At 35.5% G+C, this 16,516-nt stretch overlaps 1 protein-coding gene across 1 annotated transcript in view; it reads left to right on the forward strand.

The window, feature by feature from the left end:
* Nucleotides 1-16,516, forward strand: part of LOC129244530 (uncharacterized) — a 93,756-nt gene that overhangs the window by 65,553 nt on the left and 11,687 nt on the right. The window contains exons 2-3 of the mRNA XM_054882210.1: nucleotides 3,250-3,582; nucleotides 6,991-7,102. Of these exons, the coding sequence (XP_054738185.1) occupies nucleotides 3,255-3,582; nucleotides 6,991-7,102 (440 nt within the window). The 5' untranslated portion in view covers nucleotides 3,250-3,254. The remainder of the gene's footprint in view (nucleotides 1-3,249; nucleotides 3,583-6,990; nucleotides 7,103-16,516) is intronic.

Raw genomic sequence — 16,516 nt, forward strand, 5'->3', positions numbered from 1 at the left:
AAAAAATATATATTAAAAAAAATATTGAATTTGGTGCCAGGTTCATTATTAGTTTAAACATCAACCTTGCATTATATTGTAATTATGTTTTTTGCGACCACAGAATGTAAAAAATATAGAATAAGTGGGCTCGAGGATTAAGAGTGGTTCGGCGGTTTTCAACTCATTCTCAACGGACTCAGGAAACGTAGATAATTGAATTGTGATTTCTTTAATTTTTGGTATTTTACTAAAACTTTTTTGTTATATTGTATATCACAGCTATACAAAATTAAAAATAAACTTTATTAATTTGTTTGTTGTTTTACAAATTTGTTTATTTACCCACTGTTTATCTTCTTGTGGTCTGTTTGTCATCTATGGTTCAGACGCCAACGAAGGTTTTTTTGAAAGTGGTATAAGTCCGCTTTTTAAACAAACTAAGTTAAGGGCAATTTTGATGAGCTATAGACACCTTCTCTCCACAGTTACAATCACAATTTCAATAGAGTTCTATTTAGACATAAAATAAACAAAAACAGTTTTGCTGTACAATGCTATAGCACAAATATTTCTTTTGAAAGTGGAATAAGTCCTGAGAACTATAATTAAAACAACTTTCTTATTGAAATTATTATTGATTATTTCTACTTCAATGCACGATGCTCGTTAGTAGATATTACTTATCTAGTGCTAGTGTTTTATGGTGCGCACACTCACCGACGTAAGGTCATTCATTTCTTCTAAACGACAGAGCTTTTGCAGTTGTAGAAACAGCATTAAAGAAAAAGGGTCAATTATACACTGCCGAAGACTATTATAATGCAATAAGGCCTGCCGAAAAAAAACAGCTTCATTTTGTATGAAAAGAAAAGAGAGGACTTTGCCTCAACCAAATCTCTAGAAGGGCACCATCAAACAGAAAAAAAAATACGGACGGGGAAATTGTTAAATGGCTCAAAATATGTTGGATGAGGTTCAAAAGAATATTTTATAAAATAAGTATGAAAGAAAATGCTTCATTTAAAACAATTTTTTTATTTGAAAAAAAAAAGGAAAGACCAAAAAATCACGGCACAATTAACATGCTACCACTTTATAAAACTTCAAAGAGCATAACAAGAGAGAAATATGACGATATGACAAGTTTACTACCTTACATACCACCTATTCACCACAAATACTTCAATACCTGTATGCTAACTATAAAAGAAGACTAAGTTTAAAATATATTTTTTTTATTTAAAGATACTAATGAAGTAATGTAAGTAAAACGTTTATATTTTTAATATAACTGAAATAAACTCTTTATAAACGTCGTTATTAGTGTATTTAAATGTCTTCATTTTGACTATTACCTTCTACATAAAAATCCATTCACCTTGTTCGCGATTATTTGAACAAAAATAATGTTAATATCGTCCCGCAAGCACCGTATTCGCCTGATATGGCTCCATGTGACTTTTTCCTGTTTCCCAAGTTCAAGTTGCCGCCCCGTGGAAAAGATTTTGAGACAATTGAAGTCATAAAAGAGAATTCGAAGAACACATTCGAGCTTGACTTGTTTACAGTAGCACAGAAAACAAACTATGTGGCATATCACGCTGAAATTTGCCATGTAAGCTTATAACAGTCCTACCAGAAAAACAAAAAATGTATTTTTGCCATATGTCATCCGGGGACCGTTTTATTGATACCGTCTCGTTCATATTTGAGCAGAAGGTACATATGTAAGTACATAACAGAAGTAAATATATTATTTATGGGGTTTCCTACAATAACATATTGAGAAAATCTGAGTAAAATTTAAGAGTAGATATACATTTGGTTCCATAAAAAATAGAAGCTTTGACTTCACATTGCAAATTAATTTATACCGAAAATGTATTTCTATTTGAACATCCTCAAAATCTCCTCCTAAGTCAGCACTATAAAAAGTAAGACATTTTTGTATTCTAATAATTGAATAATATACTGTGCCATACATAATGGCATGAATGTATTTTCAAACTAAAGTCGGAACCAATGTTATCCCCCACCGTTGTGGTTTTTTGCTTTTTATACCAATTCGTGTTTCGTGCAGGGGTTTCCAACCTCTGCACTTTCGAATGGTAGTCCTGCACCAAGCAATTCGACTACGGCGGCCGCTTTGAATAAAAAATAAATAAATTATTGGCGCGTATACTTCTGCAAGGTGTTTTGCCGAGCTCCTCCTCCTGTTTGCTGCGTGCGTCTTGATGTTGTTCCAAAAATGGGAGCTATAGTTTTAAGCCGAGTTAAATCCAAATGCCAGTTAAATCCAATATTGGCAAAGAAATTAATTAAAGGGAAAATAAGAAGAGAAAAGAAATGAAAATAAAATAAATTAGTTCTAGTAAGCCTAAAAGAGCTCTTCAAGCAATATATTTCGATCCAATCGTGATGCATAGTGGTGGTAATGTGATAGTTTGGAGAGCTATAGAAATAATGGTCTGTAGACTGCTTTAGTCTTGGACCATATAGGATCTGAATCAAATCAAAGTGCACCGCAAAATAATTATGCTCCAATTCAGCAACCACAGTCTCCCATAATAGCCAGACCTACAGCAAGGATAAATTAAAGGCAACTCTTAGCAAAGTATGGTCGGAAATAATGACGTCTAAAACTGAGAATTTGTTACTATCTATCTCAGGTTCTTTGAAAGCAGCTAAGAAAGTCAGGGCGGTCCAAAAAAAAAATTTAATAAAATTTTTTATAATAAAATGAGTAAGTGTAATTGTTTACTTTGAATATATATTTAAATTTTTGTTCCGTGAACTTTTTATTTTTTGTAAAATTTACCGTTATGATTGCGAAAAATATATTATTTTTAGTTCTTGTTTGAGTTCAATAGCTCGGACTGTTACGTCTTAGAAAAACTAAATAAGATGAAGGGTTTTCCAATAACAGGTGTTATATCATATTTTGGTGGTCGAGGCTGTACTGCTCAGATGCCTAATAGCGGTGTGGTTGCTGAGGTAGATAATATACAGAAATAGCATGCCTGAATGATTAAGTTCTGCTGAACGACCAATTATATACATATACATTATTTATTATTTACAATAGTTCCCAAATTATATAATATCTCAGATGTAGTTATCTAGTAGTAGTGGTACTTTAAGTCAAAATATTCAGACTTTCATGTGTGTAAGTAATATTTTATTTTTACGATAGTTTTGAGTACAATTTTAAAACAGTACTTTTATCAACTAAGTCTCATAAAAATCTGCCATACTTTGTAATTGCAGCACAAATGTCTCTTCTGCGATGGAATCTTGTTAAATGTTTAGCAGTGCTTTTCTACATTATTGCGCGCAACCAGGTCGGTGTTTGTACTGCCAGTGTCCAAATGCATCATCATTCATCAGAAGAAGACTACGATTTCAATAAAATGCCACAAGAAAAAATTGACAAGCTCAAGGTACCGGCAGATCAAACGCTCGTAGTGCGTTTGCCATTAAACACGTTGCTGAAATATACGTCGTATAAAGATGTTTCTATATTACATTTTCGGGTCCCGCCAGACACACGTACCGCCTTCTTCACATTTAAAGCATATGAGGAGTCCAAAAGTGCCTTCCGTAAGTTCTAAATATACTGAAAATAAATTAGTATTCCTTTCCTACAAGATAACAATTCTTTAATGGATGTGTTCCAGATATAAACAACTCCCAAAGAAAATGTTATATAAGAAGTTTTATTTGTATTCACAAATACATATTTAGATGAAGTACTCGTATACGAGCATAATTTAATTTACCTAACCTTAGGTAAGCAAGCAGCTTTCTCTATCCCTCTTGACAAATCGGCTCCCTTATTTGAAAACATGTTGCTTCTTTAAAAAAAAAAGTACCTACATGTTTCACAAAAAAACTTTTGAATTGTAGTAAACACTAAACTTTTGGTGCAAATTATCGCCAATAGACGTTATACCCAACGTATACGTAACTGAAACTGTTAATTTCAAAATGTCATAACTTTTTTTTAAAAATCGTACAATAATTTAAAAAAATGGGTTTTAAAGCTAAAGAGTTTTACTATGCGACCTTTTCGTCGAAAATTGAAAAAAAAAATTTTCTATCCCAAAAAAAAATTATCAAAAATGGCTAAAATGGCCATTTTTTGACCTTTTAGGCTTCATTTACCAAAAATCCTGACGTGATGGAGCATTTTGAAGGTCAGATTCGTTTTCAGCGCATAAAAAACTACGTGCTGTGGTGATGGTCGTTATGTGTCTGGTGCTGGTGCCACTGAAATCGACTTGGCTTCTGAACTGGTTGTCTCCGCCGATACCATACCGGGTCTAGAACAGTACGCTGTACGTAGATCTACGCTCAAGTCCTCGCACTTTCCATCTACAAGGGACGTGATTCGTTGTTATATATTTGAAGTTAACAATTTTTAAGATTTTTGGTTTATAGGTTTTTGGTTTCTGCGCAAGTTCAACGTCCCTACATTTGCTCGATTCAGTGCAGCGTTCCAACACGCATACGAGCCACTTTTCGCAATTTTTCTCATTGCATTCGATTAACGTAAATATTGTATATGAATTATATTAGCAATATATGAAATATTTGTTTTGGACCATATGAATAAATTTTCCCAACACTTACTAATATTAGGGCCAAGTATATGAAGGTAAACAAACTTTAAACTATAAACTACTAAACTTGTAATAAAAAATATAAAAAAAAAAATAAAAGTAAAAAATTGAACTTTTCCATAGAAAGCAATGCTAAAAACTTATTGTAGGTCAACAACTACCAATAAGACTCAACTAGAGTTAAGAGAGCATTTTATAAAGGTAGCAAATAGAAGGATAGTAAATACAAAATATATGCCTAACATTTGTATTATATGTACATATATACCCATGGATGTTGGCGATTGCCAGCCAGGAGATGAACTTTTTAGGCTCAAGGTTTCGACCTTGGGGCCTATCAAATGGTAGTCAATGCATTCGACTAAGGCGGTCACCGTACGTAGTATCACTAAAAAGTTCCTATAGAACAATCAGTCTTACGACTTTCATGTTGAAAACCATCGAAAAGCTACTGGAATGTTACCTAAGAGAGGGGGTTATCTCGATAATCCCACTCCATAAACTGCAATTTGCATGTCAAAAAGGGAAGTCCACAGTTACAGCACTACACACAATTGTTCGCGATATAAAAAAGGCCCTTGACCTAAAGGAAATAGTCCTCTGTGCTTTTATGGACATTGAGGGTGCATTTGATTACGTGAACTTTCAAGCAATAGAACTGACACTCCCCAGTAGGGGAGAAGATCCAGCAATTGTTAAATGGGTAAGCAACATGCTAAACCAAAGGATAATCAGAGCCTCTTGGGACAAGTTAATGCTGGAGCTCGACCAAACGCAAATGACAGAAGCTCTGCAATCGCTTTACCCTTCTTGAGATGTGGTGCGCAGTAGTGTAGGGAACACTAATGCTGAAAACTGTGACCGACGTAAACGCAGTCGGCTGTCAGCTGTTACAATCAAACTAATGAGAACCTCATGTAAATGAAAAATTCCTTCCTTCCGTATCGTAGATTTTATTTCACGATATTTGAAAAATCCCGTAATACCCTGTCAGCTGATTGCTCTCTCACCACACAGTGTTGTCAAGCAGTACATTTCGAAATCATTTACAAAATAAACTGAGAAAAATTAAAATTTTTATCAAAATAACTAAAATGAACTATTTGCATTTGTTGGTTTTTACCTTTGGTTTATTAAATAATGAAAAATTGTAACTGATAACGCGGATGTGTGAAAAAGTGTGTAAGCAAAAACATCAATGGCAACATTAGTTCGTTTTTAAGTTGGGCACAGACGGAAAACAAATCCAAACAATCGATTGAAATTTCAACAGATGGATGCGTGTGTGATGCAGTTTACAAACCGATCGAAGATGTACAACAATTTTTGTCGAAGTGCGTGTGGCGAAGCTGAAGATTTTTCTCATTTCTTTTGAAATTTTGAAGTGAGCACACGAGCGGACAAATGGCAACATTAAGCAGTCCTGCCCTCAAATTGATCGCCTTTTTTCCGCTTCTTTTCCTCCCTTCTTTTCATGCACAAATAAATACCATGCAGTATTAACTTTTTTTTCCACGTTCCATGTGTTTCATCGACGATAAGCGTGGAACTAAAATTGTCAACAAATACACACGTGTGTGACAGAATGAGTTTCAACCGATTGTTTAGATTTGTTTTCCGTTTGTGGCCCGCATTATCCGCGTTCAGAATGATAAAGTTGTAGTAGGGGTAACAGCAACTTTTGTAAATGACACTCTACAACAACAATGAATGAATAAAGCCGCCACCGTAGTAGCGTGGATGACCTTCATTGAAGATCTATGATAATTGCAAACGTTTTGCACAGGACACACTAAATAACAACAACCTCTGGTTTGGGGCAACTAAATTCCTTGGGCTTGGTAGGCTTAGCTCAAAGTGAACAGAATACAGAAAGTGACGCTTTAGCGCAAGATCGTATGAGAGATTGCGCCCTCCTAATTCACCGTGACGTCAGGCTCTGAGAATAAACAAACAAAAGGAAGGAGATTTACTTGTTTGTGAAGAAACAAAGTAGGTGAAAGCAATTGAAACTATCAAGCATAAGAAATTATATACACCCATTTTCATGCCCTGGTGACATCCGCATAAAAACGCAGAAAAACTTCATTAGGACGTATTTTCTTAGTTCGTGCTTTTCCAATTTAACGCACGCAATTTCGTTTTCATTAGTTTGTTTAGTTTAAACGTCACGAATCACATACTAGACATTCACATTCTTTTATTTGTTATGTATTATTATGATTCATGACGCCAGCCTTGTTAAAATCGCGAAAAAAGTAACGGTTTTGGGAAGAAGCCTAAATATTTCCTATTTGATCTAATACATTTTTTAAATTTCAATTAAAATATTTTCCAAATACATGTAATAAAATATTGTAAATAAATAATACTTTCTCTTTTACAGAGCGAAAATGTAAACCTCGTAGCGTGGAATTGCACCTCAAACCCGGAAGTTATCCTGTAATTAGCCCAGAAAATATCACGTTCCCAAAAAATTTTTTGGATGCTAATCAAAGGTATAATTTTCTATACAAACACACATATGTATACATACATATATATATACACGTATCTATAATACTTGTATGAACTTGTATACTAAATTGGTCCAATATTGAAAAGTAGATAATATGGTATAGTTAACTTCGCGGCCGCCGTAGCCGAATGGGTTGGTACGTGATTACCATTCGGAATTCACAGAGAGAACGTTGGTTCGAATCTCGTTGAAACACCAAAATTAAGAAAAACATTTTTCTAATAGCGGTCGCCCTTCGGCAGGCAATGGCAAACCTCCGAGTGTATTTCTGCCATGAAAAAGCTCCTCTTAAGAATATCTGCCGTTCGGAGTCGGCTTGAAACTGTAGGTCCCTCCATTTGTGGAACAACATCAAGACGCACACCACAAATAGGAGGAGGAGCTCGGCCAAACACCCAAACAGGGTGTAGGCGCCAATTGTATATATATAACTTCTGCATGGATAAGCTAAACTGAACTAAAAAGAAATACAAATTTATAAATTTTAACTATGTAAGGTGTCCAGCAGCTTATATGTGTGCGTGTCGGGTGACACACGTACTTGTTGTCGGCTTTTGCATGATGAAAATCAAAAATTGTAGATTTTTTCGCGGGCAAGCGTCATGCACCCGACACACACACATTTAAGCTGCTGGCTAGCAAATGCATGAGCGTGTCGCCGTAGCTTAAGGGGGGAAGTCCATGTAGAAGCCTCAAAATCGGTAATTTTTTAAACATATTTTTAACGGTGATAAAATAATTATATAATTTTGAAGCTTTAACACAACTTTATTTAACCTTTCCGGTCAATAACTTTTTGAGTTATAACACGAGCAGTTTTTAAATATACAGTTTCGAGATAAATGAGTTTAAAGTTTGAGGTACAGGAGCGCGCGGACCGCTCTCTATATAGTTAATGGGCTATAGAAAATCGATTTTTTGAAAATTTTGCATGGACCCACCCTTAAGCTACATAATCTATGTGTACATGAAAACATATATGAATACATGCATATGTAAGAACAGGTTTTTTTTCATTGGCGCTGTAGAGACTTAACCTGTTTATTCCAATCTCCTATCACCGTGGCACCATCATCTACTATTAATTCGCAGGAGAGGAAAGGCGATTAGTCGCAACTGTCTCAGTGTTTTCAGGTGCCGTATCTCTTTCTCGTCTCATATCTCAGCTACCACGTCACATGCCGCATTCCACATTCCACATTTCCTTTGTGCGCAGCATATCCATCAACTGGTTCTGTCAAATTCGCAAGCATCTTTTCACCATGGCAGGAGGGCCCATTCAAGAACTGCATCAAGTAAAAGTCTACGTCTACATGTGGCCTCATTAGCCGGGGCTTTAGATTGTTAAGTTATCCCACTCATAGATGCAATTTTCTCTTAGCGCCTTACGAACAAGCGCTTATAGTCTTCTGCGTTTTTGCATTTCATTACAAGTACGTATAAATGTATGTATGTATATAAAATTGCTTACAAAAATATGCGGAAACAAAGTGAGAAATAATTAAATAATCATCAAACAAACAAACCGAAGTTACTATTACCAAGCCATCAACAATTTATGTATTTGCTAGAGCGGAGCCGAAATGCACTTTTGTCTAACATAGCATGTATTGGAGGCATGAAATGTTCATTAGGGATCATAAAAAAGACTTTCTCGGAGTGCTAAATTATCAGGCATCTAATATAAAACATAATTACTCTTATAAGCTGAGTGTTCTAGTTGTTGTTATTAAAGAAATATAGAATTGTCGAAGAAACCATGCAATGCTGAAATTCCACAGCCAATGTTCAAAGCAGAACCATCGCCCAACTTCATCCAACCTAAAACATAAAAATCCCACTCAGTATATATGGTATTCTTTGCCATCGAATTTATAGATCTGCAAGACATGTTTAAAGACTTTATTAAAGCGTAGAATCAAATCCCACACATTCTGTAAGCAAAATATGAGTGAACTTAATATTTGCTTGTGAAACGTGAATGGTGTTCGTCAAAACAACTTAGTGCTTACCAAATTTCTGACTGAAAATACTTACAGGGTCCGGCACTCGAAGTGTAACCAACTTCAGACATCAGATATCCGTTAATTGGTTAAATGACAGTCCAGCGTATTGTTTACAAGCGCGCGGAAGCATTTTGCCAAGACTAAACGCTAAAAAAGAAAATGAGTATTGGATTTCAAACGTAATAGTTTAATTGCATTATATTTAACTGAAAAATCAAAACCAGCGACGGTTCGTGAGTTCGAGCACCTTAAAGTAAATAAAGTTTTTATTTATCGCACCATTACTCGTTACAATGATACTTTTAGCATCGCGAAACGTCATGGAGATGGTCATTAAAAGACTGTAATGTCACATGAAATGGTTCAAAAAGTGAAGAACCGACTTGAGCGAAATTCCCGACGTTGTGTCAATCAAATGGCGAAAGAATCGAAAATATCTGACCGTAGCATCCGCCGCATACTTAAAAATGGTTTCAAAGTCAAGCCTTACGAGATCCAAATGGCGCATGATCTCACACCAAAACAGCAACAAGTCAGACTTGAGAGAGCGAAGGAGTTGCTTCGCTTGGCCGAAAGCGGTCAATTTCCGAACATTGTATTTTCTGACGAAACAAATTTTCAAATTGAGCAATTCGTAAACACCCAAAACGATAGGGTTTATTTAACCGACCGTTCGTACGAGAATTTGAGTCATCGATTGGCCACCAGAAGGCAGCACCCGCCACTGTTAATAGCTTGGGCCCCTGTAACCGCAGACGGACGCTCTCCAATCGTTTTGATCGAGCCTGGCGTCAAGGTAAATGGGAAATATTATCGGAAAAGTATTCTGAATATTGCTTTGAAGCAGTGGGTAGACAAACATTTCGGTGGCAGACCATAAACATTTCAACTGGACTCGGCACCGTGTCTCAAAGTTGGAGTGAACTAAGAATAGCTAAAAACACAACGTTCGAACTTTATAACGTCCACATAATGGCTCTCTCTTTGGGCCATCTTGGAAAGCAACTAAAAGATTCACCAGTCTCGAGGCGCTGAAAAAAGTCATTGTCCGCGAGTGGGCCAAAATACCTACAGTCTCAGGGGTATAGTCAAGTCAAAAGGTGGTCATATCGAACAAAAGTAAATTGATTCTTAACTAAGCTATTTGAAACACATCTAACAAATAAATATTATATAATTGTTTATACCTGCATACAAGTTTTATGTTACCAGCTTGATGGTAAAGCACATGATAGTACAACGGTATTGTTTATAAATCGTCTTAAGAACTTTATTTTATAGCCTCAAATCACAACTTTCCTGCAAGCTCCATCTATTTGCATACATATGTCTAATGCTAAAAACAGTAAACGACGTAAACGCAGTTCCCTGTCAGCTGTTACGATCAAACTAATGAGAACCCCATGTAAATGCAAATTCCTTCCTTCCGTATCGTAGTATCGTATATTTTATTTCACGATATTTGAAAAATCCCGTAATACCCTGCCAGCTGATTGCTCTCTTAGCACACAGTGTTGCCAAGCAGTACATTTCGAAATCATTTACAAAATAAACTTAGAAAAATTTATATTTATTACAATAACTTAAAAACACTGTTGAATAATATTAATTATAGATAAATGAACTATTTGCATTTGTTGGTTTTTGGCTTTGGTTTATTAAACAATGAAAAATTGTAACTGATAACGCGGATGTGTGAAAAAGTGAGTAAGCAAAAAAAAATCAATGGCAACATTGTCTAGATACAGGGTGGGCCATATAGCGTTTGCGTTTTGAACCACCTATTTTTTGTGAGAATGGTAACACAAATGACATGTCAAATGTGTTCATAATTTACTTGAAGGATTGACATTTACAAAATGAGACGCTATACGCTTGAACAAAATTGGGAAATATTGAAAACCTATTTCCAAAGTGGTGAGTCTTCTTCTTCTTTTCTGATTTTCATATCAGTGGCTACGTCAATAAGCAAAATTGTCGGATTTGGGGCTCAAAAAATTACTGTAGAGAAGCAAATGCATCCACAACGAGTCACTGTTTGGCGCGGTTTTTGGTCTGGCGGCATCATCGGGCCATTTTTTTTTTCGAAAATGAGCGACGAGCCGCGGTTACAGTAAATAGCGAGCGTTGCCGTGACATGCTCAACGAGTTGTTTCCAAAAATGGAAGAGGATGACATGGACGACACTTAGCTTCAACAGGACGGTACAACTTGTCACACTGCTAAAGTTACCATACACTCGAACTTTTGGCTACCGTTTTTGAAAACCGAATAATCAGCCGAAATTCCGACATCAATTGGCCGCCTCAGAGCTGTGATTTAAGCCCGTTGGACTATTTTTTGTGGGCTGCTGTGACAAATGCTATGCGGACCATCCAGAGACGATTGATGTTTTAAAACACGAAATCGAAGTTGCCATTCATAAAATTGGAGCCCAAACAATCGAAAATGTGCTTAAAAATTGGGTTGATCGAATGGCCTACTGTAAAGCCAGTCGAGGCAGTGATTTGAGCAATATTATTTTTTATTCATAAATGCCAATGTTCAATCTTCAAAATAAAAAAAAAGTTTGAAAAAGTATTGATTAGTTTTTTTTTATAGCCGGTTCAAAAAGCAAATTTTACATGGCCCACCCTATACAACCAAACACATACACACATAAACCGATGTATTGTGTAAATATGTAATTAAAAGAAGGCAGTTGTTCTCAGGGGATGAGTTTTTGTGCTCGTTAGGGGCTGCGGTAAGGGACTGCGTACGTTTTTCACTGTTTTCAGCATAAGTATATCATTGACGGTGTTTTCTTTTCTCATTATTTCCTGACGCATTTATTCTTCTCTGGGCCAGAGCTGTCAAATTTTCTGTTATTTTCTGATCAGGCGAATGTGCAGCATTTCCTACCCTCTACAAAAAGTGCGGAAGACAGTTATTCAGCTGATTTTAGTTTATCTGTGTACACAAATTCATCAAAGTAGTTGTGCGAAAACTTTAATTGTTACTAAAAAACTGAACTATATCGTTCTATAGTTTATTATTACTAATGTACATTCGTATGTTTATATTTTTATAAATATGTATTGGATATGTTTTTTTTCCTTCTTCTATTCTCTTATGAAATAGGCAACACAGAGTGTAAGGTAATATTTTCGGCTGGTATTGGGGTGACATTCTTTTCGAGAAACGATCCGATAGCATCGCATTAAACTAAATCGCGAAAATATTATCTATGTATACTAATATTCATACACAAGTGGCGCAAAATTAATCACCCTATCGGAAGATTTGCAATTTTTCAAAGTACGTCAATCCTTGTGAACTAGACAGCTGCAGTATAAAGATAATCAATGGAGCACCTAAATGTCAAAATATAGAGTCCCATCTTTCAAAATATTTTTTTTTAGGTATTTGAAATGGTTGAAGTGCCAGACTTTTTTTATTTAATAAAAATGTTATTCAAGAATAAAACAAATTCAAAAATTAAGAAAACAGCAGCGATTGCTCAACGCATTAATTCTGGATCTGTATGTGGAGCATAAGCATTTTCGCTCATAAGCATATCCCCATTTTCTAAATATTGAGAAACCTGAATTGATATCCTTTATTACATACAGAAAATTACAAAAAAAGAAAGTATTCTCACTGGCCTTAGTTGGCCGTTGTTCATTGTTGCATTTGCTGTGTAAATTTTAGTAAACTTTTTTGAAATTAGTTCCTTTTTGCACACAAAATTTTGTTTTGTTTTCTTTACGTACAGCTAAAAAAACTTAGTTCTAAGTATTAAGTATATCTTTTATGATGGCTCTTTTTCAGTGGTATCTGTCTATTTATTGGGATGGCAATTAAGTAATTGGGGATTTTTTTAAAGAAAATCAGAGATAATTTTTTCATGGGACTAAATAACTATATTCTGTAATGTATAGCCAATAGTCCCACGTTCATAAAACTTCTGGTTTTTATTAGCAGAAAACTGAATCAGCTACGATTTAACATCATCATCATTATTGAAACTTTTACCATTCAAGAAGTTTTGTAAAGATGGTGCAAGGTCAGGACTATATGGTGGATGTGGCAAAACATCCCAACCAAGCTCCCATTCGCTTTTCTTCAACTGCATTGCTTAATTTCGTTAGTTGTTGAATGTAGACACCAGAATTGATCGTTCGGTTGGGTGGTAAGAGTTCAAAGAAGGCAATTCTTTTGTAATCCCACAAACTGATAACAAAACCTTCTTTTGATGAATAACAGCTTTTGATCTTATTTGAGTTGGTTCATCTGGCCTGCTCCACGATCTTTCCTGCTGGATATTGTTGTAAACAATCCATTTTTCATCGTCAGTCATCAGTCGTTTTAAAAATTGATCATTTTCATTACATTTTTTTAGCAAATCGCAGCTCTTAATGTGTTGCGTTAAATACGTTTCTTTCAGTTCGTGGGGAACCTATGTATCGAGTTTTTGAACATAGCCAAGTTGTTTTAAGTGATTTTCAATGCATGTATGTGATTCATGAAGCTTATCTGCAACCTCACGTGTTGTACTGTGACGATCCGAATCGATTATTGCTTTGATTAGGACGTCATCAACTTCATCTGGACGACCAGAGCGTTTTTCATCTTTGAGTGAAAAATCACCAGAACGAAATTTTGCAAACCAATTTTGACACTGCCGTTCTTTTAAGCCTTCGTCACCATAAACAGCACATAACTTTGTATGAGCTTGCGATGCGGTTTTCCCTTTGCGGAAATAAAAAAGCAAAATATGCCGAAAATGTTCCTTTTGATTTTCCATTTTTCCACGAACGCCAACCGAAAACTACGCAACCGATCAAAAAACTTTTTTTACTGATTGATAGTTGAATTGCCAACTATCAAATAACAAAAAATTTTTTTGCCTTTGTACGACGTCTGCAAACCTAAAAATTCTGCATTCTGAAACCATATACGAGTATGAGTGAAATCCGCAATTCCTTAGTTGCCAACCCAATGTATAGGTATAATTATTATTATATATTTTTTTATCATGGTCGGCTGGAGAATAGCTAAAAGGTGATCAATTTAGAGGTATAGGATTTTAAATTGAAGTAAAACAAAAAAAAAATTTCATTGATTGGGCAATCTTTATTATTTTTGTGTAGAACCATGCATGACATTTATTTCGGACTTCGGTCGGCATCTCGTGAATAGCTTGGCTTGAATGTTGGTTTTAATGGCTCAATCGAAGCTGGTTTATCCACAAAGCATTTAGACTTTACATACCATACAAATAAAAGTCTAAAGATGTGATATTACACATAAGACGAAAGATAAATTGCTCACCGAAATGACGACGCAATGAATTCATTATTTCACGGTCTGTATGGCAAGTAGCACCGTCCTGTTGGAACCAAATGTTGTGGAGATCACGGGCTTCAATTTGCGGCATCAAACAGTCGTTTATCATGGCGCGATAGCGTTCGTCACTCATTATTGCATTGGTGCCAGCCTCGTCTTTGAAGAAATATGGGCCGATGATTCATTCAACTCATATGCCGCACTCAACGGTTATTTTCAATAGATGTAATGCCTATTCTTTAATGGCTTCAGGTTGTTTTTCAGTCTAAATACAGTAATTTTGCTTATTGACGTAGCCATTAAGCTAAAAATGAGCCTGATCGCTGAACATCATAAGTTAGCATGAGCGCGCGAAAAACACTTTGCGCAGAGCGTCGATTTTCGTAATACAATTGTACGATTTGTAAACGTTGATGAGGTGTAAGTCTTTCCATAACGAAATATCAATACTGAAAAAAATTACGTATTTAGTTTAACAGTATTCAGGCATGATCTGTTAAAAAAAATACCAGTCTAACGGTTAGACGCGATAGAAGTGAAACCTTCCGTAAAACAAACTGAGAGAGAATAAGACGAAAGCAGCATTAGGAGCGGGATAATATTGCTATAAAGTTCATATTTTATTTTCTTCATTTTATTATATTCATCCTCAATGTTTTCAATTTCAACAAATGATACGAGTGGCTTATGATAGCTAAAATATGATACAAATGCTTTGGTTTCGATGTTGTCAACATATCTTTGAAATACCGCGTCAAATGTTGTTTTTGATCGTGTTGTTGATTCAGTGCGATTGCTACACATTTTTAAATTGAATGTTGTATTGAGAAAGTCAATTGAAGGAACCGCTGTGTCCAATGCAAAATTTACGTTAAAATCGCCACTTAAAATCATTGGAACTTTATCGTAATCTTTTCTAAGTATCCGCGATACTTCTGGTGTATACTTTATTAAATTTTCGTGACTGAATTCCGTGATGCTATTTATTGATTTTTTTTTCTGTCGATATTCACGACACTTTTCTGCATTGTTTTGCGGCATAATTGCGGTAAATATTTAAAAATGAAAATATTTACGAATATAAAAATACACACGCGGTTGCTATTATGAGCGTCCCCAGCAAAACCTGCGTGACCGAAACTCTAACACAATTACATTTTTTTGAATGTTACAAACACATATGCACGCAGGTTTTTTTCTGGGGCGTGACCGAAACTCTAACACAATTACACATATGCACTCGTATTTGTTTGAAAATCGACTTTCTTTTTGGTTCTCCGTCACCTTTGGAAAATGTGTAAACAGTAAACAAACTTTATTCAAATATTTTCCCTCATTTTTGCATCAGTAAAATTAAACAAACGCCGTAGCCGAATGGGTTGGTGCGTGACTACTATTCAGAATTCACAGAGAGAACGTCAGTTCGAATCTCGGTGAAAACACCAAAATTAAGGAAAACTATTTTTCTAATAGCGCTCACCCCTCAGCAGGCAATGGCAAAACACCGAGTGTATTTCTGCCTTGAAAAAAGCTCCTCATAAACATATCATAAAATAAAATAAAATAACTGTATAAAAAAAAAATTTTTCTTGTGATTCGAACCAAGGATTTTGGATCGGAAGCTCACAATGCTAGTCGCTCGGCTACCGCGCCATGCTGTCGGTGCTGGCCTAAAAGTTATTTAGTTCGTCGCTACGTTTATATCAACATATAATATAACGCTTCGTAACTAAATAACTTTTAGGCCAGCACCGACAGCATGGCGCGGTAGCCGAGCGACTAGCAATGTGAGCTTCCGATCCAAAATCCGTGGTTCGAATCACAAGAAAAAATAAAAGTTATTTAGTACGTCGCTACGTTTATATCAACATATAATATAATGCTTCGTAGCCAAGAGGTCGCTTTTTCGTTTCACTTTTCCTCAAATCACTCCCAACGATTCTAAAGAAGTTTTCACTTCAAAAAGTTGCATAATTTACTAAATCAATCTTTGCAATCTTCCTTAAATCGATAAACTTACAATGTATCTAACACGTTGAAATATTTTGTAATGGTAAAGA

This window comes from Anastrepha obliqua, chromosome 1, assembly GCF_027943255.1.
Source record: "Anastrepha obliqua isolate idAnaObli1 chromosome 1, idAnaObli1_1.0, whole genome shotgun sequence".
NCBI lineage: Eukaryota > Metazoa > Arthropoda > Insecta > Diptera > Tephritidae > Anastrepha > Anastrepha obliqua.